This window comes from Amblyraja radiata, chromosome 7, assembly GCF_010909765.2.
Source record: "Amblyraja radiata isolate CabotCenter1 chromosome 7, sAmbRad1.1.pri, whole genome shotgun sequence".
NCBI lineage: Eukaryota > Metazoa > Chordata > Chondrichthyes > Rajiformes > Rajidae > Amblyraja > Amblyraja radiata.
Window position 1 is genome coordinate 31,924,130 of NC_045962.1, and position 24,597 is coordinate 31,948,726.

At 42.1% G+C, this 24,597-nt stretch overlaps 2 protein-coding genes across 3 annotated transcripts in view; both read left to right on the forward strand.

Annotated features, from left to right (window-relative positions):
• Window positions 1-12,586, forward strand: part of LOC116975236 (polypeptide N-acetylgalactosaminyltransferase 13) — a 234,818-nt gene extending 222,232 nt beyond the window's left edge. For both annotated transcript variants that reach the window (XM_033024064.1, XM_033024065.1), the window contains one exon: window positions 11,100-12,586. In XM_033024064.1, coding sequence (XP_032879955.1) covers window positions 11,100-11,240 — 141 coding nt within the window. In that variant the 3' untranslated portion in view covers window positions 11,241-12,586. The remainder of the gene's footprint in view (window positions 1-11,099) is intronic.
• A 5,900-nt stretch (window positions 12,587-18,486) lies between these two features.
• The window catches only part of kcnj3 (potassium inwardly rectifying channel subfamily J member 3), a 117,831-nt gene continuing 111,720 nt past the window's right edge, over window positions 18,487-24,597 (forward strand). Inside the window, exons 1-2 of the mRNA XM_033024066.1 lie at window positions 18,487-19,654; window positions 22,414-22,630. Coding sequence (XP_032879957.1) covers window positions 18,986-19,654; window positions 22,414-22,630 — 886 coding nt within the window. The 5' untranslated portion in view covers window positions 18,487-18,985. The remainder of the gene's footprint in view (window positions 19,655-22,413; window positions 22,631-24,597) is intronic.

Below are 24,597 nucleotides of genomic sequence, written 5' to 3' on the forward strand. Positions count from 1 at the left end.
TTTGGAGGGGAAACTTGTCTAAACAAGTAAAAAAGCTCGATGAAGAGTTTAAAGCCGTCGGGCTCATGACAGCGTCATCAGCAACGGGCAGACCACACACCTCAGACGGCAGCACCCCTATGCATCCGCCAGCAGGCATCAACACCAGGACGCTGGTGAAAGCATGAGGGCCGCGCAGCAACCACAATGGTCCTTTTTAGGCCAAGGCCCAGAGCGACCCTCATGGAAAACGTGCCTACCCCGCACTCCGGCGCCTCTTCTGCAGAAGAGGCAGAAGTTGAAGAAGGGACGTACCACCGGCAACCAGGGAGGTAGGTGGATCTGGTTCCTTCCAGAACACAAAGGTGTAGGACCTGTACTAACAGGGGGAATGTTACACTTGTTTTGGGAGACATGGATGTTATTACCACTGTGGAAACATTGTTACTGCCGAAACAATTAGTTTCAGAGGGATACTTCATGGCATGCATTGATCCAAAAGATGCATACTATTCAGTACCCATACTAGGGATCATTGTCGATACTTAAAATTTAACTGGATGGGGCAACTATGGCAGTATATACCCGTTGCCTAATGGGTTAAACTTCAACCCCAAGACTGTTCACCAAGATATTAAAACTGGCCTTGGCAATACTTAGGAAACAAAACATATTGTCATGGCATATCTTGATGATATATCAATTGTGGGGAAAACCCTAGAACTAGCTAAATCAGCAATTTTAGCTACCGAATATTGGGTTTAAACTCGGGTCCATCTCCATCCAGATAAATCTAAGTTGACGCCATCCACAACTATGGACTTTCTGGGATTTACAATTAACATTATCCACATGTCTGTAACATTGCCAAAGAGTAAAGCAGCCGACTTGGTGTAAGCCTACAACAAAATGAATTATTACAAAATAAACCATCTATTCGACAGGTGGCAAGAGTAATTGGGAAACTAGTAGCAGCATTTCCAGCTACTCAGTTTGGGCCTTGCATTATTAAAGCTCAAAAAGGGCAAAAGTGCAAGATCTAAAAACACCTTGCAGGTCACTTTGATCGACCTATGCAGTTACCAGCCAAAGCAATTTGGAGTTATAATGATGAAAGGGAATACTTGGCATAGTTCCAGCCCATCATTATTAGTAACCATCATTCACATTACAAATGGAGGTCAGCGCTCATGGCTGGGGAGCTACTAACACTATATCCAGAACTGGTAGTAGATGGAACATTAGGAATCATCATTACTAAAAACACTGTGTATAAATTATTTAGAGATGTTGGGTGCGTTTCATGGGCTAAAAGCCTACTGCTCACAATGCACCATCTGCATGTCTGCCTACAAATTGATAATACTACAGTTGTGGCATATATTAATCATATGGGTGGAATAAAATTGATATAATGTGTCAATCTGGCCAATACAATCTGGCAATGGTGTGTTAACATACATATTTGACTATCAGCAACTTACCTACCAGGTAAGCTCAATACAGTGGCACACACCAGGTCATGAAAATTCAATGACAGCACCGAATGGACCACAAAAATGTTTGCTAATATTACAATAAGATAGGGACACCAGATATCGATCTATTTGCATCTAGACTCAATCACCAGCTACCAACATATGTCGCTTGGGAACCACACCTGGGGCAGCAGCAATGGACGTTGCTCGTTGAATTGGGGGAAATTGTTTACTATGTTTTTTCCCATCCTGCCTCATCAGTCGGGTCCTATGCAAAATACATATGGTCTCAGCATCAGGGGTCTTGGAAGTAGCTGATTGGCCTACACAGCCATGGGTCCCTGTGGTCCTTGACATAGTCTCTGAACCATAAGTCCATCATGCTAAGATCTGGGCTGACGGACAGGACCATGAACATGATCACGGCGGCCTATCTAGAATCAACAAAAAAGCAGTACCTCTCCAGCATGGGAAAATGGGGGTCGTATTGCTCAAGGACTGGTGTAGCGTATAATACAGCTACAATCACCAACGTCCTGGAAATTCCTATCCAGCCTTCATGTAGATGAAGGACTGAGCTGCAGTGCTATAATTGCGCTAGGAGTGCCCTGTCAGCTTACTGGTGGCAGGCACCACGACAACTCTCCATGGGATCTCACCCTTTGGTTGCCAAACTTATGAGGATTATTTACAACACTAACCTTCCTAGAGCGAGGTACTCCCAGATCTGGGATGTCGGTGTTGTACTAACATTGCTAAGGGGCACCAGCAATGTCCCTGTCCTTGGGGGAAAACTCACATTAAAAAACAGTATGCTGATGGCACTGGTCTCAGCTCTAAGGGTCCAGTCTCTACATAATCTGAGACTGGAAAAAATGATGGCATCTCCAGAAAAGATAACTTTCGCATCTTGGAGCTTGTTAAACAAGATAGACCAGGAACATCAGGATAAAATTTGGAATTCCAGGCATACCCATCTGACACTCGACAGTGTGTAAAGACACACCTTCTACTATACCTTAAGACTACTAAAACTTTAAGAGGAAGTAAATTGGCACTATGGGCAGCCATAAACAGCCTAATGGCCGGGTTCAGCACAGACCATCTCGAGATGGCTCAGACAGGTTTTGGGAGCTGCTGGGGTGGATACTGACATCTTAAATCTCATTCCACAAGGGCAGCAGCAACACCGGCAGCAAGAGACATGGAAGTGCCTATGGACCATATCCTGGCAACAGCAGGATGGTCTAGAGAAAAGACCTTCCAATTCTTTTATAATAAGCCAATAACCAAACCTGCGGTGTTGCAGAATCAAGTTTGAATTCTGTAATATATTTAGCCCTAGGGAGCATTATTTTGTTAAAATAAATTGTTATTGTTTGAATTTGATACATATCTGAATACGATAACATACTTCCTCCCTTGAATGACTTCGGCAGTGAGTGAAGCATGAATTGTTCCACGGCTTGAAATCACAGATCTTTAAAATCTTCACGTAGTCACTCACGTGACTCCGAAGTAAAATAGTAAGATTAAACGAGAACTTACCAGTTTGAAGTTTGATCTTTATTTTATGAGGAGTTACGATGAGGGATTACGTGCCCTCTGCTCCCACCCTCTATTATAAAGGTCAACTGGTATCCTAGTTCTTCTTATCTTACTTTGTTTATTTCAATTACTATTACTGTGATTCCACACCGCTGCTTTGAAGAATGTCGCGCATGCGTGCTGGCGGGGTCTTCACGTAATCCCTCATCGTAACTCCTCATAAAATAAAGATCAAACTTCAAACTGGTAAGTTCTCGTTTAATCTTACTATTATTTTCCCTAATCTAAAGGGAACACAGCAATTCTTTTCACAGTTGTCATATAACAAAAACCTCTTTATTCTTTGTACCATTTAAGCACTGCACTGCACTGACATGCAGGCTTTGATATTCTTCCTAAACTGTGGTGCTCAGAATTGACAACATTGTTCCAATTAGGGCCCACCAAGTGAATGAAAAAGTTTAGCATATTTTCCTCATTCTATTCATAAAACTAAATAATCGATATTTTTCCCTGGTGGTCTTATCCAAATCTTCAAGATCCTGGAAGAAGGATTTTGACTTAGAATTTCCCAGGACTATTTAAAGATGACAAAGAACAATAGGCTCAGGACCGAGAAACAACCACCCATCATCACGCTCTGCTCAACACCATCAAACCAATTATGTATCCATTCTTCTTCAGACTCCACCGAAGATAGACACAAAATGCTGGAGTAACTCGGCGGGTTTCGACCCAAAACGTCCTCTTTTCTTTTTCTCCAGCGATGCTGCCTGACCCGCTGAATTACTCCAGCATTTTGTGTCTATCTTTGGTGTAAACCAGCACCTGCTGTTCTATCCTACACATACAGTATGTATCCAATCAGCCAGCTCTCCCTGGATCCCATGTGATGTGACTTTCCATAGCTGCCTACCACACATAACCTCGCTAAAGGCCTTGCTGTCCATATAGGCCAATGTCCATATAGACTACATCTACTGCCCTGCCCTCATCAACCCTCATATACTGCTGAAAAAACAATCACATTTGTGAGGCATGATCTCCCCTGCACAAAGCCATGCTTATCCACTATCCCTATCCACACCTATCTTTCCAAATGCATGAACATCTTATCCCACAGAATACTCTCCAGTAACACAACCACAGATGTTAGGCTCACTGGCTTTTCTCTGCAGCCCATCTTAAATAAAGGCACCATGTTAGCTCTGCTCCAGACTTCCGGCACCTTATCGTGGCAAATAATAATGCAGAAATCCCAAATAAGACTCCCTACAAATTCTTCTCTAATTTCCCACTGTGCTCTTGGATATCCCTGATCAGACAGTGGAGATTTATCTCTGCTCATATGTTTTAAGACGTCCAGCACCTCCTCGAATCCTTAAAGACAGACTATCCCCAAAGAGAATCCCATTAAATTTCCTTGAGTTTCCTGGTCTTCATGATTCTCGTCACGGTAATACAAAATATTCATCGAGGGTGTCACCCATCTAATGCTTCTCTACACAAAGATGACCATGTTTGTCTTTGAGGGGCCCTAGTCTCACCCTAGTTACTCTATTTTCCCCTTAATGCATTTATACAGAACTGAAACATGCCCAACATGTCCATGCCATCCAAGATGCCCCACCTAAGATAGTTTGGCCTATATCCCACTAAACTCGGCCTCTGCAGTCATACAACCCATTGTTTAACATCTGAAAATCAAAAAAAAACTACAGCTGGAAATTTAAAGTGTAAACAGAAAATACTGGATGGACACTTTGTAGCAAAATCACCGAGTCCACATCTCCCTCCTGTCTGGCACTAATCCCATTTTAATTCCTGTTGCATTCCATTATTATCAAATTAAACAACGTTCTGCCAAAGCTACCTCTCCAGCAGTTTGTTCTTTAGCCTTGGATGTTCCTTGTTTCTACAATGTCAGTGTAGGGCCTGGATCACGAAGAGAACTTAGGTTTATCTTTATTCGTGTTCATCATAGTTTACCATTGAGATGAGTTGTTAAAAATCAATCAGCTAGTGCTTAAAATAAAATGTGTGTTGATTAAATTCTAATGCTGTTAACTAGAAAGTCAATCCAAACAGAACATATTGAACGCTTGAATATTTTAATGATCCGGAGCTCTCCAGTATCTCCAGTCCAAATAATCTATGCTGTACCCGGAGGATTCAGTTCACAAACTTAATCCCGCCTCTGATTTTAGTGGCAGTTGGATCAACGATAATTGTTTTTTCCAAGACTGCAGAAAAGAAATTCCCAAAAATGATGGCTTAATGATTTAGTTTGCGCGTCCCACAATTTGTGGATTTATGCATTACAATGATGTGTGCTGCAAATGTGTTTTTTTTACATTGTGTCACAGAATTCTCTGGGCAGATTTCAGTTCAGTTTAGTTTATTGTCATGTGCATCGAGGTACAGTGAAAAGCTTTTTTGTTGCGTGCTATCCACAGCGAAAAGACTACATGATTACAGTCAAGCCGTCTACAGTGTACAGATGCAGGATAAAAGGAATAAAATGTAGTGCATGATAAAGTCCAGTACAGTCCAATTAAAGATTGTCTGAGGGCCTCCAATGAGGTAGATGGGAGGTCAAGACTACTCTCTCGTTGATGATAGGATGGTTCAGTTGCCTGATGACAGCTGGGAAGAAAGTGTCCTTGAATCTGTAGGAGTGCGTTTTCACACTTCTGTACCTCTTGCCTGATGGGAGAGGGAATGACAATGGTCCTTGATTATGCTGGTGGCCTTGTCGAGGCAGCGTGAAGTGTAGATGGAGTCAATGGAAAGGAGGTTGGTTTGCGTGATGGTCTGGGCTATGTCCACAATTCTCTACAATTTTTTTGCGGTCAGGGAGGGAGCTGTTCCCAAACCATGCTGTGATGCAGATACATGGTTATGCAGGGAATGGAGGGAAATGGATCACGTGCAGGCAGAGATTAGTTTAACTTGGCATCATGTACATTGTGGGCCGAAGGGCCTGTTCCCGTGCTGTACTGTTCTATGTTCTATGCATATCCAGTAGTTTTAGGCCCCTTGTGGTCCTTTTGAAGGTAGGACTATGAGCCCCAGGGAGCACATTGATATTTGCAGTGAATCTTCTCAAAGATCAGAATAGATATAAATAATTGACCAATGTGTGCAAGGTGAACCAAGAGCTAGTGGGGCCATGTATATTTTATGCCAAGAAATACCAGTATAAGAATGAATAATACAGGTAATAATAAAATTTTACAATGTTCCTTTGGTGGAAGAAATAAGAAGCAGAGAGAATTGCAGAGAAAACTGATTGATTGATATTGCATAGAGTGAAATTAAATGGTCTGCAGAAGGTAGAAAGGATATGGAAGGAAATGTCTTTGCAGCAGGAGATGTCTGTCAGACACTAACAGCCAAAGCTTTTGTGTGTTTATTAATTGGCAAGAATTACAGTCAATATAGTTAGTTTAGTTTATTGTCACATGTACCAAGGTACAGTGAAAAGCTTTTATTGCGTGCTAACCAGTCAACGGAAAGACAATACGTGATTACAATCGAGCCGTCCAAAGTGTATAGATACATGACAAAGAGAACAATGTGAATAACGTTTAGTGCGAGATAAAACCCAGTAAAGTCTGATCAAAGATAGTCTACAGGTTTCCAATGAGGCAGATACTGTAGTAGCTCAGGACCGCTCTCTAGTTGTTGTAGGATGTTCAGGTGCCTGATAACAGCTGAGGAGCAACTTTTAAACATAACCCAAACTAAAATACTAACAAATTATAATAAAACAGAAAATGCTGAAAATACATAGCAGACCAGGCCACCACTGTGGAAACAGACCTTGCTGAGTATTTCCAGTATTTTCTGTTTTAATTTGGATTTCCAGCATCTACACTTTTTGTTTGAATTTTGTAACTTGATATCAGTGTCAATAATAAATTTATAAATAAAAACCAAATACCCCAACAGGGTGGAACTGAAGCTTCTAGCCTTTGCTCTAAATATGAGTTCATAGTGCGTTAGAGAAACAGACAACTGCAGATGGTGGTTTACAATGAAAAAGGCACGGATCGTTGGAGTAACTCAGCGGGTCAGACAGCATCTCTGGAGAATCTGAGGAAGGTTGCCGACTCGAAACATCACCTATCCATGCTCTCCAGAGATGCTGCCTGACCCGCTGAGTTACTCCAGCATTTTGTGTCAATCCTAGTGTTTTAGTTCAACTTCAAGGAAGACAGATAGGGGTTTTTCGATCCAAAATCATTGGTCATATAAATTAGCTGCCAAATAATGAATGATACCATAAAACCTAAAGAGAAAATAAACTATAATGAACAAAAATGGTGTTTAACTATTCAATATTAATAAATGACTATGTGCTAACATACAGAGTAACAGAATCCACTCGCTGTATTCTCCCATAAGTAGATAGCAGTTAAATATTGTCATCACCACGTGAAATACCTGTGAAATACATCACACACAAAGAAACAGATATCTGTACACATTGCTCCAATCATTCGGCCAGTGCTTTCCCAAGAACAATGCGACATTTTTAGTTTTGCAATACGTGTCAGCAAGCAGAACAGTTAAAAATGTATCAAAGTTTTCACACAATTATCAATTACATTGTCCTTTATCTGGTCAAACAGAAGCATCTTAAGGCCACCAATGCACCCACATGCAGCACACATTTAGTACTACATCCAACCATGCATTCAGTGTTACATGAAAATGTCCAGCTATGCAGCACTTGTATAGTACTACACTGGAACACAACCATGCAGCATTCATGCAGTACTACACTAGGATGACCAACCATGCAGCTCTCATGCAGTACTAGAAAATCCAACCATGAAGTACGCAATCAGTGCTACATGAAAACATCTAACCCTACAGTACGCGTGCAGTACAACACTAGAACTTACAACCATGCAGCACCCATTCAGTACTACACTGGAGCATCAGCTTAATTCCTTTGTGCTCAATTCTGCCAAAGAAGACTTGAAACCATAACTTTCAGATTTAGAGGTGAGAGTGCCATGAACTAAGACCCACCCAATACACACCTGGGCTAATTCTACAAATGTTTGCTATGGTTAACAAGCTTTGTTTTCCGAGTGGGTTGAATCAATTAAGATAAGTAGGAATGAAGGGAAGAATAGAACTTGTGATACTTTTATGGAGACACTTGTTAAGATAATTGAGGATCTGGTCAGAGACAAAGGAAGCTTTACCATTCTATCCATTCCAAACTGCAGCACATCAAACAAAATAAAAATAAAGGTATTGTGCATCAAAAAATGTTTGTTTTTTTTTTGCAGTCAAGCAATCTTCACAAATTCTGAGATATTATACATATCAGAAATTGTTAAAGAAGGAACTGCAAATGCTGGAAAATCGAAGGGAGACAAAAATGCTGGAGAAACTCAGCGGGTGAGGCAGCATCTATGGAGCGAAGGAAATAGGCAACGTTTTGGGTCTAAACCCTTCTTCAGACTAATGAAGGGTTTCGACCCGAAACGTTGCCTATTTCCTTGGCTCCATAAATGCTGCCTCACCCGCTGAGTTTCTCCAGCATTTTTGTCTCTCAGAAATTGTTGTTATGTGGCACTTAGTGCTGTGTTAGAACTTAACCTGTAAATGTTAGCATGTTGATTTTTTCTGTGTAGACATTAATTGTGTTTTTCTACTTTGGGCGTATGTTTAAGGTAAGTGAGTTTTTCTTTAAATATATTTACGTGTATAAAAGACAGGCATTATACCTCTCCAAGCCTGAGATAGATTTTAGGGTTACGGGGATCAAGATTGAGTTACGGATACGATCTTACCTCTAATATCTTACTGAAGGGCAAAGCAAGTGCTCATCTCAACTCCTACAATTGTTGTGATGTTTATATATTTTCTGTAATGAAGTCTGGAATGAAAAGAAACAGATTGAAATCACTGTTTAAGAAGGAACTGCAGATGCTGGAAAATCAAAGGTAGACAAAAGTGCTGGAGAAACTCAGCGGGTGAGGCAGCATCTATGGAGCGAAGGAAATAGACAACATTTCGGAACGTTGCCTATTTCCTTCGCTCCACAGATGCTGCCTCACCCGCTGAGTTTCTCCAGCACCTTTGTCTACCTTGCAAAGGCAGAGTGTCGCAGCGGTAGAGTTGCTGCCTTACTGGTAGAGCGGTAGAGTTGCTGCCTTACTGCACCAGAGATCCGGATTCGATCCTGATTATGGCTGCTGTCTGTATGTTCTCCATGTGACCATGTGGGTTTTCTCTGGGTCCCCCACATCCCTCCCACACTCTAAACACCTGTAGGTTTGTAGGTTAATTGTCTTCGGTAAAAACTGTAATTTGTCCCTATTGTGTGGGATAGTGCTAGTGTACGGGGTGATCGCTGATCGGTGCTGACTCGGTGGGCTGAAGTGCCTGTTTCCACGCTGTATCTGTAAAATCTAAAGGGTGAAAGAAATATATAAGAGAACAAAATCAAGATTCAGGTTCAAAATGCAGCTTAGTATTATTATGCCATATCTGCTATAGTGTAGGAAACTCGCTTAAATATGTTCCAAATGTAACCTTTATAATATAATTTTAAGTGTAGTAAAGCTGATATTCAAAATTCTACTTTCTATTCACTTGCCTTCCTGATAAATGCTGATTTTTATGGGCTTTCAGCCTAATAACAGCCAGTTTAAAAATCAAACGTTTCAAATTCCTCCAGGATCTTTGCCGAGCTTCTTCCAACCCCTTACACTGATCGATGCTCCTTCAACTAGTGTTAAACGACTTGGGACTGCTGGTACAGGATTAAAATAATTTTAATTAAGTCGAATCGGTAGTAAGGAAGGCAAATGCAATGCTAGTATTTATTTAGAGACCACTAGAATAAAAAAACAGGGATGTTATACTGAGGCTTTAGAAGGCACTGGTCAGACTGCATTTGGAGTATTGTGAGCAGTTTTGGGCCCCTATTTCTGAAGAAGGATGTGCTGAGGTAGGACAGGGTCTAACGGAGGTTTACGAAAATGATCCCATGAATGATTTAGTTAACATATGATGAATGTTTGATGGCTGGAGTTTAGAAGGATCAGTGGCAGGACCACATTTAACACTTACCGAATGGTAAAAGGCCTGGATTGAGTGGATGTGGAGAGGATGTTTCCACCAGTGGGAGAATCTAGCACCAGAAGCCATCGCCTCAGAATAAAAGGATATATCTTTACAAAGGAGATGAGGAGGAATTCCTTTAGTCAGACGGTAGTCAATTTGTGGAATTCATTGTCACAGACGGCTGTGGAGGCCAAGTCAAAGGATATTTTTAAGGCGGAGAGTAACAGATTCTTGATTAGTACGGGTGCCAGGGATTATAGGGAGAAGGCAGGAGAATGGGATTGAGAAGGAAACATAGATCACCCATGATGGAATGGCAGAGTAGACTTGAAGGGCCGAATGGCCTAATTCTGTTCCTACAACTTATGAACGAGCGCAAATTCCTCTTTCTAAACAGCTTCACCACTGACAGCAATGCTTTCAGCTTTTTAGGATATAAACTATGAAACTTTCTTCTGAACAATCAGAGCCATTCTCATGCTCCTGTTGGACACTTTGTAAAACCTTGTTGCTTGATCAAGCATTTGGCCAAGTTTTAGTTTTAGAGATACAGCATGGAAACAGGTCCTTTGGCCCACCGAATCCACGCCAACCAATGATCACCCATACACTAGTTCTATCCTGCACATATTAGGACAATTTTCAGAAGACAATTAAACAACAAACCTGCATGTCTTTGGAATGTGGGAGGAAACCAGAGCACCCGGAGGAAACCCCGCATTCTCGGGAAGAAAGTGCAAACTTCACCCATAGTCAGGATCGAACCCGGGTCTCTGGCGCTGTAAGGCAGCAACTCTACCACTGCGCAACTGTGCAGTCCTTGTGTTTGTTATACAATATCTTTGGTTCAGTATCAAATGTTAAGTCTCCCCCCAACCCCGACCCTTGAAGTATCTTGAGACCGACCGGGTCAATTGCATTGTATGAATTCAGTTTATCGTTAATGTATATGTTATATTTTTCTCAGCTCATTGCTTTATTTCTCCTTCCATCCACCAGAGGCTTACACTACGACATGTAAATAGTAATCAATGTCTGGATGAACCAACGGAGGAAGAAAAAATGATTCCCACCATGAAGGACTGCAGTGGAGTCCAATCGCAACAGTGGGTGCTACGCAACATGACACTGAGTACTTAATGGTGGAAGAAACGTCACCGATTTATTTCATTGCCATTCTTACTTTTGATACAAAATCTATAAAGAACTCACGGCTCTCAGTGATCTGGAGTGAACTAAAACACGTTGTGCAAGCTTTTTGACTGAATGGTTGAAAACATATTAAGCATTACTCATATCTCAACTGGGCATGTCATGTGCCCACACTAAATTTGCATTTGCTTTTGGAGAAAGTACATTATAAATAGCATGATGCGTGCTATTGCTCAAGCTATAAAAACACTTCCAATGATTCAGCTGACTTAAATCCACAATGTTGAAACCACGAAATGCAGATAGTGGTTTATATAAAAGATAGACACAAAGTGCCTTTCCTATTTTCTCCTGAGATGCTGCCTGATCCGCTGAGTTACTCCAGCACTTTGTGTCCATCTTTGACTTAAATCCACAGTCTCCTAATGAACCGCACTGAAAAGTAAATTACCCAATAATGTCATTGCAAATTCATTTGGGAATAGCTGTGTGGTCAGATGCCTTAAAATAATAGTTGAAATTAATTAAAGGTATTTTTGAGAGCAAAAACAATATCTAATTACTGTCAAAATGTTTGAAACTTTCCTTAAATTAAGTCAATGTTATTTGGTACATTAGTTTCTGTAACTGATTTAATGTTACTATTGATTATCAAGAAATAAAACCATGTTTTTGGTGAATAAATTTATTGAAACAATTCAGAACCCAGTGCTCATATTCATGACAGTATAGAAAACAATTCTATTTACATCTAAATACCATTTAAATATCAGTCACTACTCAGTGAGAAAATTCAAAAATCACAGCATAGATTATTGGTAAGAAAATATCAGAATGTATTATTAACAGCTTTATATTTTTAAATGGAATCCCTGTTTAGATGATGTAAATGTTAGTATTTAACAATTTTGGCTTTTAATTTACAGTTTTAAAATAAATCTAAGAATTTTAGATTAATAAAGTATGTAATAAAAGTGAATACTGATGGGTCAAAAATGCTGTAGATATTTTAAGTCACATTTATTAGAAATAGCAATTCAGTAAAATCATCCTTTACTTATTTTGTTTGATGCCTCGTTTGGTACAGTAACCAGCCACTTCTTTATTTAGAGTTTGGTTGAAAGCAAAGGGAATAATGCTGCTTCCAGCTCCAAGGCATGCATAAGACCAATTAATTCCACACCACATTATAAATAGTAAAGCCTGACCAATATCCATAAGATGTTCGCTGTTGTTTCTTCAGGAATATCCTTAAGATGCTGTGATTGTATACTTTGCTGTAAATTAAGCTATTTGTACATTTTTGTAGAAATTAAATTTTATGGAAAATCAAACAACAATTTTACTTTTTAACATTTATGCAATTGTGGTCGAAATCAAGCACGTAATATTTATAGATTGGAATCAGTTCCGATCTTTCATTCACTGTGTCCCCCTTCTCACCTTCCTCTCTCTGTCCCAGCCCGTTCCCACTCACCCTCCCTCTACCTCTCCCACCCCACTCATCCTCACACCCCTTCTTCCTACTCAATTTCCCTCGCTCCTTTTCACCCCATTCTCCCTCCCTCTCACACTCTGCCCCTACTCACCCTCACCCTCCCATCCTACACAAACTCTCTCTCTGACCCTCTCTTCCTACTCACCCTCCCTCTCTCCCTCTCTCCCTCCCTCCCAACCTGCCTCTTCCCCTTCCTTTCCTTCCCCTCTCCCCTGCCCTCATTTCACAGATCATCTCTTATTCTTATGGAGACACAACTTATTCAGTCAGTCCTGATAGAACAACACATGAGCCCCAGAAATCTCACAAATGTATGTTGCCACGTCTCCAGAGGCTGAAGATCAAACCAATTCTGCAGATAGGATTCTAGACATAGCTAAAAGTATGCAATATCAACGAATTCAGTACATGGTATTCTAGACATGTCTCATGTACAATTGCAACATTGCAACTTACTTTTATATTCCAACACAACTGCAGTAGAGATCAACATAATATTCACATTCACAAATTCATTCTGAAAGTCAAATCACCACTCTGTGCCTTTAATATGTACGTGCACAAGAAAAATAGACCACTAACAAAAGTGAAGATACAATATGATAAAATTGTATTCATCCCCGGAGGGAAATTGGTCTGCTAACAGTCACAACACACAAGGTCCACAAAAACTTGAAATTAAAAGTGAAAACAAAAAGAAAGAGGCAAGCGACTGTTTGGCTGCTGTGTGCACAGCGCCTTCACCAGAACAAATGAACAAACAAACAAATGCAGTCGTATCCCCTGAGCAGAGGATTCTACACTAGAGTGCCCCCCCCCCCCCCACACACACCGAGTCCCCCTTTGTTCTCCCACCATCCCTCACAGTGGTTGCCACACGCCGGGTCCCCATTGTCTGCCGCTCCCCCCTCACGCCCATTGACCACAAGGCCCCACCACCACTGAGTCTCCCATTGCCACCGAGTCTCCCGCTGCTGCCGCCACTGCCGAGGCTCCTTCGGCCGAGACAGGCCGAGCCACCCGACTTCAATGCAGTCCCCTGGGAGGGTGCGTCGTGCCTACTGAGGCGTGTTCTGGTCTTCGGTCGTCGTCTTGGTGACAGGAGATGTAGATTTGACAAGTGACCACCCATGGAAAGCATTTCTTGTATCTCCCTGTACCAGTGTCCAGAGAATTATGTCTATTCTGAATACCATGGACATTATTTTATTTTATAAAGGTATCAGGACAGCATAGTGACGTAGTGGAAGAGTTGCTGCCTTACAGCACCAGAGACCTGGGTTCGATCCTGGCTATGGATGCTGTCTCTACGGCGTTTGTAGGTTCTCCCTGTGACTGCTTGAGTTTTCTCCGGGTGCTCCGGTTTCCTCTCACATTCCACAGACATACAGGTTTGTTGGCTAATTGATCGGTAAAATTGTAAATTATCCCCAGTGTGTAGGATAGTGTTAGTGTAGGATAGCGTAGACTTGGTGGGTCGAAGGGCCTGTTTCCGCGCTGTATCTCTAACCTAAACTAAACAGTAGAAACTATAGATATTCGTAGAATGAATTTTTAATTGCATTGTAACGTGTTATTTGCCACTGTTCAGATTAGAACATGCAAAAAATGTTTAAAAAGGAACCAAGAGAAGTCAAATATATCCAAATCACGAGAGAACCAACTTTAATTGAAACACTGACAAAGTTTCCGAGGGAAATGAAAAACAAAAATAGATCTTCCTTAATTACAGCAGTTCATTGTGGCTCATGGAAAGAAAAGGCACCTAATTACAAACTTAGAATCCCATGCCAGTTAACAAGCCAGCAAAAAAATGAATGATGGTTATTTTTAAAGTGTCCCAATATAGTAAGGGCCCTTAAAAGACAAAGTTTACTGAGTGTTCTTTTACTGTTTTTAATGTTTCATTATTCCTAATATTTCTCTTGATTGCAAAACTAATGATAGGCTTATTTTTAGTGTTCCCAATATAGTGTTTTTTTATTTGGGAATAAGGGATTTGCTGCCTTTTTCATTGGTGACCTGGCAAATTAGTTTAAAGGATCAATGTTTTGAAATCCTGTTGCATTCGTGCAAGGGGCTTGTTCAGAATACTTTGAATGAATACTTTATTGTCACATGTGACAAGTCACGGTGAAATTCTTTGCTTGCATGCCCAGGGAATGCAAATAGTTGCCCATAAAGGGCGCTGCAAAGTTACAGAGTATCTGCACCAGATCCCCCATTATTCTCCACCTCCATCATGGCGGTCCTCCCACGCCAGGTCCCCATTGCTCTGTAGAGGTGAATGTAGAGAGGATATTTCTCCTTGGAAGAATCTAGAACTGGGGAATCACTGCTTAAAAATAGAGCATCTGTAGTTAACGACAGACATGAGCTGATCCTATTTTTTTTCAGAGGGTCAAGTGAATTTGTGTAGCGCACGTCAAAAAACACAACAGTCATTTATCACTCGGGCAATTCAATACAGAATGAGGGAGGTTATGCCTCTCTTTGAATGAGTCTTTAAATATTTTAAGACAGATGTAGGTTGATTATTGATAAGCAGGAACATAGAACACTACAGCACAGAAACAGGCCCTGTAGATCACGGTGGCGCAGCGGTAGAGTTGCTGCCTTACAGCGAATGCAGCGCCGGAGACCTGGGTTCGATCCCTATTACGGGTGCTGTCTGGACGGAGTTTATACGTTCTCCCCGTGACCTGCGTGGGTTTTCTCCAAGATCTTCAGTTTTCTCCCACATTCCAAAGATGTACAGGTTTGTAGGTTAATTGTAGGTTAATTGGCTTGGTAAATGTAAAAATTGTCCCTAGTGGGTGTAGGATAGTGTTAATGTGCAGGTATCGCTGGTCGGCATGGATCCGGTGGGCTGATGGGTCTGTTTCCGTGCTGTATCTCTAAACTAAACTAAACTAATCACAATGTGTAGGAAAGAACTGCAGGTGCTTGTTTAAATCGAAGAGATGTCTGTGCCGAACATGATGCCAAGTTAAACTAAGGAGGATGAACAGTTACCAGGAGACGGACAGCAATGCAGTATTGAGGTGATAAATCAGATCAATCACATTCTAATTGAAAAGCAAAGAAAGCTTGGGAGGCAGAAAAGCCACTCCTGCTCCCTCTATGCAGATCAATGTATAGCAAATTGAGGAGCAACCTTTACACTCAGAAGGTGCAGGGTATATGGAAGGAGCTGCCAGAGAATAGACATAAAGTGCTGGGGTAACTCAACGAGTCAGGCAACAACTCTGAAAGAAAGAAATAGGTGATGTTTTGTGCTGGAACCCTTCTTCAGACGGGGTTCCAAGTTGAATCCAAGTTTTGGGTTCCAACCCGAAAAGTCACGTATTCCTTTTCTCCAAAGATGCTGCTTAACCCACTGAGTTACTCCAGCACTTTGTGTCTATCTTCAGTGTAAACCAGTATCCTTCTGAACCTTCTGAATTTTGTAGTCGGCAGGGCATATCGCCAACTTGGACAATTACATTTTTTTAATCAAGCCAATTAACCTACAAATCTGTACGTCTTTGAAGTGTGGGAGGAAACCGAAGATCTCGGAGAAAACCCACGCGGATCACGGGGAGAACGTACAAACTCCATACAGACAGCACCTGTAGTCAGGATCGAACCCGGGTCTCTGGCACTGCATTTTGCTGTAAAGCAGCAAATCTACTGCTGCGCCACCGTGATCGCCCGTATCTGAAGTTCTTTCTACACATTTCGATCTGCCAGTGCAGGCAGGTACAATAAGATCATTTAAAAGACACATGGACAGGTACATGAATAGAAACGCTTTAGATGGGAAAGGGGCAACAGGAGGCAAATGGGACTAGCTTAGATGGGGCATCTTGGTCAGCATGGACATGTTGGGACAAAGGAATGAAGGAAGTTGGAACTGGGGTCTTACCTTCCGTGCCCTCAAGGTTTGTTGCAGGAGACGCCTTGGGGCATAAAGGCTGAGCGTGGTTGGATGAGAAGAGGGACGATGGTTCGCTGGATGATCCGGACGGAGGCAACGGCTGCAATGGGCCTTTATTGCCAACTACAGCTGGGACTGTGAAAATAGCACAAAACCTGGTGACTCGTACATGGTCTCAGTGGGCTATTTCTATACACTTTGTACATAACCAGGGATTATGCTTATGTATGGCAATAATTTACCGAACTGTATGCAAAATAACAATTACACTTACTCAGTACATGTGATAATAAAGAATAATTGAACCATTGAAGGGCCCATTTCTGTGCTCTATGATTTTAAATGGTGATTTTAGGCCACATTTTAAATCCCATTTTAGCTGACCAACTTTACTTTAGTGCACCTTAGAGCTGGAAACAGGCCCTTCGGCCCACTGAATCCGTGCCGACCAGAGATCATCCCGTACACTAGCACTATCCTATACACAAGGGACAAATTACAATTTTACCAAAGCCAATTAACCTGCAAACCATTACATCTTTGGAGTGTGGGAGGAAACTGGAACACCTGGAGAAACTCCATGCGGTCATAGGGAGAGACTATAAACTCCACACAGACTCACCCATAGTAAGGAATGAACAAGGGTGTCTGGGAGTGTTCTACCGCTATGCCACTGTGCCGACCCCAATTGACAGAACAGAGCTATTGTATCAGCTTCCCTAGGCAGAAATCAATAGAAACTTGAATAAATATTTGCCCATTGAGATCAGTAGCTACTGGGTACCTAGTTGATCATTCCTTCACGATTATTAGACAATTATCCAAGGGACCAGGGGCATAGGTTAAGGTGTGGGGGGGGGGGGGAGATTTAATAGGAATCTGAGGGGTAACCTTTTCCCACAAAGGGTGGTGGGTGCATGGAACAAGCTTCCTGAGGAGGTAGTTGAGGCAACGACTATCGCAATGTTTAAGAAACATTTAGACAGGTACATGTATGGGATAGGTTCAGACGGATATGAGCCTGTCCAAATGTATTTTAAATGCTCTCATTGTACCTGCCTCAACTACCTCCTCAGGCAACTTGTTCCATAATACCCACCACCGTTTGTGTGAAAAAGTTACCCCTCAGGTTCCTATTAAACCTCCCCCCCCCCATCACCTTATACCTATGTCCTCTGGTTCTTGCTTCCCTTCTAAGGGCAAGAAACTGTGCATTCACCCTATCTATCCCCCTCATGATTTTATACACCACTATGAGATCACCCCAACCTCATCCTATAGCTCAAACCCTTGAGTCCAAGCAACTTAATAATTTATTCCATTATTTTAGAAAATTGGATCACTACGGGAAATGGGACCAGAACCATCAAGGACAAGGACCACCAACACCCCCCCACCCACCCCAAACCTCGGGGGGGCGCACTCCGTCTCACCTGCAGCACGAGGAGCGAGGGAGGGAGGGGGGGAGAGGACGAGGGAGGGGGGGAGAGAGTCAGTCGCAGCGGCGGCAACAGCAGCAGCGCTCCTCTCTCTGTCTCTGCATCCTTCACACATTGGTACCCGAAGCGCCTTAACAGCCCAGACAAGAGGAAGAGGAAGAAGGGAAGTACTGCTGCAAAGTACCATTTGGAAGAAGATCTTATCTTTAGAAAAAAAACTGGAATGGGTGGGATGCAAAAATAGACAGGGAGGAGAGGGTGAGAGACCGGGGGACCCTGCAACAACGAATGCCTGCTTTGACTCGCTTCGCTTCAGCGTCAGGACCTGGGCTCAAGCAAGGGCGAGGAAGAGGAAAAGTACCATGGTGTGGAAGTAATAATGCTGGCTGCGGGTGAACTTTTGGAGGCACTGCAGGCTGTGGCAGTTTAATAGACCCTCCCCAGACCCCTCCCTCCCTCCCTCTGTCCAGGGGACGGGACGCCTGAACCCCGGGACGATCGAGCCCCCCAGGTCAGGTTTGCAAAGAAGGCGAGACCTGCGGAGGAAGGAGGGTTTTTGCCTGCGGACTGACTGACTCGGGTGTGTGTGTGGTTTTTTTCCATCATTTTTGGCTGCAGAACCCGAGAGGCTGGAAGCAATGATTTTGTGCGCATTTGCAAAAGAGCGAGGGGTTGCAATTTCTTTGTGTGGCTCGGAGGGTTGATACCTCTGCGTTTTCTCTCCTGGGTGACCAGGTCGCGGTCGGGAAGTGCACAAGGAGGGGGGGAAGAGGAAAGAGAGGGATAGAGAGAGAAAGAGCGAGGAGGGGAAGGAAGGAAGCAAGTTAACGTTTGCACTGATTGCACGGACTATTTAATCCGCTCAGTTGCCCATATTATGTCCGCACTCCGAAAAAAATTTGGTGACGATTACCAAGTAGTAACCACCTTGTCCAGCAGTTCTGGGTTCAATCAGCCACCCAAGAAAAAGCGGCAGAGGTTCGTGGACAAGAACGGGCGCTGCAATGTACAACACGGGAACGTGAGCGGCGAGGCGAGCCGCTACATCTCGGATTTATTTACTACTTTGGTCGACTTGAAATGGCGCTGGAATATGTTTATCTTCATCTTCACATACACTGTGGCTTGGCTCTTCATGGCGACCATGTGGTGGCTCATCGCCTACATCCGAGGCGACCTCAACCGAGCTCACGATGACAACTACACCCCGTGCGTTGCAAACGTCTACAACTTTCCCTCGGCTTTCCTCTTCTTTATTGAGACTGAGGCGACCATCGGATACGGATACAGGTACATCACGGACAAGTGCCCAGAGGGGATCATCCTCTTCCTCCTGCAGTCCATCCTCGGCTCAATCGTGGATGCTTTCCTGATCGGCTGCATGTTCATCAAGATGTCCCAGCCCAAGAAGCGGGCGGAGACCCTCATGTTCAGCGAGCATGCGGTGATCTCCATGAGAGACGGCAGGCTGACTCTCATGTTCAGAGTGGGGAATCTCCGCAATAGCCACATGGTGTCCGCACAGATACGCTGCAAACTGCTCAAAGTAAGTGCCCCCCCCCCCCACCCCCGTCTACCCGCAAGAATGTACCTTCCTGGTGCGTTTATTGCATGTGTATGTTTACTGGGACAAGGGGGAAAGGGGAATGGGTCAATTAGTGGGGAGGAGAAGTGGGGAATGGGTCAGTTCGTGCATCGTGCGTGAGCTATGTGTGTGAGAGAGAGAGAGATTAGTGTATTGTGTCTGAGATGTGTGTATGTGTGATATTTCTGTATGAGATATATATGCGTGTCTGAGATATATATCATACGAGTATTATGTGTGTGTGTGATATGTGTGTGTGTTGTCTGTGAGGTGTGAATGAGATATAAGTGTGATATGTACGTGTTTATATGTGTGGGTATATGTGTAGATGTGTGTGTGATGTATACATGTATGAGATGTGTATCTTACGTTGGTGTGGTGTGGTGTGTGTGTGTGTGTGTGTGTGTGTGTGTGTGTGTGTGTGTGTGTGTGTGTGTGTGTGTGTGTGTGTGTGTGTGTGTGTGTGTGTGTATACACACGGTTCTTTTGAAATGACAACAGAATATGATCGGGGCTGGCTGAGATTTGGTACAGATTTTCTTCAAAATGCAGTGATTGGGCAGGGAGTGGGCAGGAGCGGCAATGGGGACAGGGAATAATACTTCTCGCTTGAACATCTCAAAATCAGGTTACCAGCAGCTCATTATTTGCCAGTGACATTTTTCGATATTTTTTCCCTCTTTACTGCCACATCAGTTTTGGACTATTTTTTTCTCAAATTACTTGGCGATCCATTCCCCTCCTTACTGGAGAAACTAACAATCACATTTGCCTTTAAAACATCCAGTTGACATCCCATGCCATTGCCCCACCTCGCCCCGTGAAGCCTGAATGATTTGGAAGGAAGGTGGCTGGTGGATCAGAATTTATAAAAAAAACACTAACACCCATGTTATGGCCCGATTGGCTTTTTTTCATTTTATACACTCGCACATGTTCCGCGGGGTTTGTACACGTATCTCAAAATGCACAGTGTAGGTACCTACCTACCCTGACGTGCGAAATCAGTCCAGATAGCCATGTAATGCAATGATTCACGTTGAAAATCGTGCTTGCGGGGCGCCACTTAAAGTGTTTGAAACGCAATTCTGACTAAGTATCATAACCCCTCTTAAAATGACATGCCGGATTATTTTGCATTTGGTTTGTCGAGGAGCTTAAACAATAGAGTTTATTTGGAATCCATTTTTTTGGTGTAAGGATGGATACCTATATATGTTTAAAGAAAGCCTAACTTGAAGTAGCAAGCCCCCGATGTTTAAACTCTAAATTTAATACTGGCTGCAAAATTTCACGTTCTATAATCCAGTATTACAGTTACTGAAGGCCGTTCTTTAAAAGGCTTCTCCCTAATGTATCACAAGGTTGATCGAGGTTTACTGGCCAAAAGATGGAAATCGTTTTTTTTCATAAAGTGTGATTTAACAAGCTCATAAAGTGTGATTTAACAAGCTCATAAAGCAAAAGAGAAGCGAAGCGATGTCGGGGCGTGTGGGCGTCGAACCGACCATCTCCTTGAGATGTAGTGCAGTAACAGGTCGCTGATTTACACTTGTCAGCCACGGTATCGGGATTACTGACCCCGACCTATCTCTTCAAATGGAAGGAGTGTTCATAAATAAATGTAATGTAATGGAATGAGCCAGGCACCGTGAACTCTTCTCCCCAATTAGGGTCATTTGAATCCCATAACTATAATCCTTGCACCTTAAAGTTTGAAGTAATTAGTCTGAAAACTTTTATACGGAGAGGTCGGTCAAAGTGGCTAGTTGTAGACTGATTGAATGATCCAAGCCGACTCTGACTTAACTGGGAAATTAACCACGCTCTATTAGATTTGACTGAAATACGTTAAGTACAAATGCAATAATATTCCTGGAAACTGGGTCATTGAATGAATAGAATTATTCAAAAAAATGTTTAAGAAACTAATAATTTCAAGGGGTGTCAGTGGTTATGGGGAGAAGGCAGGAGAATGGGGTTGAGGGGGAAAGAACAGCGATGATTGAATGGCGGAGTAGACTTGATGGGTCGAATGGGCTATTTCTGCTCCTATCACTTATGAAATATAATCATTTCAATAGACAGGTAAAGATCTACACAAAAGGTACACTCATTTTACTTTGGGAGTACAAATCTAATACCATTTAATCCAATAATATTCCTTGAAACCGGACCATTGAATGAATAGATTTATTCACAAAAAAATAAAGTTTAAGAAACCTATCATTTCAATAAACCAGTAAACATCCACACATAATGTTCACTAGTTTTTCTTTATTGGGAGTACAAATTTAATAGTACTAAATCCAATAATATTCCTGGAAACCCCACCATTGAATGAATAGATTTATTTAAGCATAAGTTTAAGGAAGTAATAATTTTCTACAAACTAGTGCATAATCAATGTGCATATCATAACTTTGAATTAAAGCTGTTAAGATTTACTGTGAAAATAATGCTGAAATGCTTGACTTTAAGGAAAGTTTTCGATAAGGTCCTCAATGTGATTCAGACGTAAATGCTATGTAGTGAAATAATACATATCTTTCGGGCTGTACAGCAACTCGCTCTTTAATCTGCATCATTGAGCATGAATAGAAACCATTTTCAGTCAAGTAGTTAATTGTGCAGCGGCTCGGCTGTGTTGTAAAGCGGTTTCAGGATGTCTTGTCGAGTAGATACCCCTCTGTTGACGTCTTCTCTCCACGCTTGTCTAGTCCCGGCAGACCCCCGAGGGAGAATTCTTGCCCCTCGATCAACTAGAGTTGGACGTTGGATTTAGCACTGGGGCAGATCAACTTTTCCTCGTATCCCCTCTCACTATCTGCCATGTGATTGATACCAAGAGTCCCTTCTACGACCTCTCCCAGCCATCAATGCAGATGGAGCAGTTCGAGATAGTTGTTATCCTTGAAGGCATCGTCGAAACCACGGGTAAGTGAAACGACCTGCACTTTCAGCAAAGCCTGAGTGCTAGCCAGTGCCTATACGATCCGTTCTATGATCAGTATCAGTTGAAGGGGCTAACATGTTTTGATGGGGGCCCCAACAACATCATGGAAGCTCCTAGCTTCACATTAGTTGCTAATTTAGTGTTGTCTCAAATGTAATATGAAATAAAAAAAGGGATTGAATCGTAGGTTTATAAACTGGCAACTAGCCTTTCATCATTGTGTGTAATCCAAAATCTTCTGGGCAAGTCATAAAATGGAACATGTTGAGAAGGTTTAGACACAAAATGCTGGAATAACTCTGCGGGCCAGGCAGCATCTCTGGAAAGAAGGAATGGGTGACGTTTTGGATCGAGACCAAAACGTCACCCATTCCTTCACTCCAGAGATGCTGCCTGTCCCGCTGAGTTACTCCAGCATTTTGTGTCTATCTTCGATTTAAACCAGCATCTGCAGTTCTTTCCTACACATGTTGAAAAGGACTACTGACTTTCATTTTTGCTAAAAACCAACTGCACCAACCTAATGGAACATAACATTTCCCCCATTTCACCAACATTTAATAAAGTTTAGTAATGCAATTTTACAGAACATATGTCACCAGCTAAACCTCATTAGTGTAATCAATGAGTTGCTTATCCAGAAAATCAGTTTTAGTTCTTTTACATGATGAAATGATTCAACATTAAACGTAAATTTAAGTAACGGTACTGTAGAAGGGGAAGCATAGTTGTCACACATAATCATCTGCTTCTGGGTGAACTTCAAGAGTCAAGAGTGTTTTATTGTCACAAGTCCCAGACAGAACAATGAGATTCTTACTTGCAGCACAACAGTACTCTGTAAACAATATAATAAACGAGAAAAAAAGTTACACACACCCAAAACCAGCTTTTGTAAGCTGCTTGAATTTGGATTGTAAATACACACTTATTTAAATAGAAGCTTATTGGAATACTGCATACTTTTAAATACAATCTCCCCCATTTCTGGATGATTGCAGATGTTTAGTGTTGGACATATAATGGGACTATGTTTCATTCAGAGAAGAAATGGAAGCATGCAGTTTGGCCAGATAATTTGTGTTTTTACTTATGTTAGATTTTATTACAAAGCACATTTATTTATCTTACAAGGAGCCATATTTTAGGTGCTCTTTAGCCATATTTTAAGTATATGTGCTTTAAAAAAAATTACTTGCAAGAAAAATATGTGCAGATCAGGAGTGCAACATTTCTGAAGATTTTTTAAAACATAGGAAGCCCTTTGATGCAATTTAGTGAAGAATGTTGCAGTGTAAAGTAAACAACAAAATACTTACAAAACTTTAATTGTGAAATTCTCTCAAGTTGGCTGTAGCTTGTTAAGGTTAAACGATTTAAAGCCCTGTTCCATGGTACGAGTTCATTCCAAGAGCTCTCCCGAGTTTAAAAAAAATCAAACTCGTGGTAAGCACGGAGAATGAACGTAGCGGGTACGTCGGAGCTCGGGGACGTCACTTAACAGCTCGTAACGTTAACGGCAGGTACTCGGGGAGACTCGCTAACAGCAGGTAAGCACGGGAAGACTCGTGAAGATTTTTCAACATGATGAAAAATGTCCACGAGAGCCCCGAATACCGACGAGTGGCCATTACCGTAAATCTCCGAGTTCGAATCAAGGCAAACTCGGGAGAGCTCTTGGAATGAACTTGTACCATGGGACAGGACTATCAGTTTTTTGTTCTCAACTCTTCAAGACTGTGGTGATTTAACCCAATTGTTTTACAAGAGATTTATCTTTCATTTGAATTGTGGAGAGTGATATTTCATATTTTCGTGTTAAGAATTTACGCTAATTCCCATATATTCAAGGTGACTGTTTGTTCCTGTGAAACCTTTGTGTTATGGTGATGTTGTTTATGTGTCATACTACTGTGCAATATTGGAACAACATGTTTGAGGCATACAG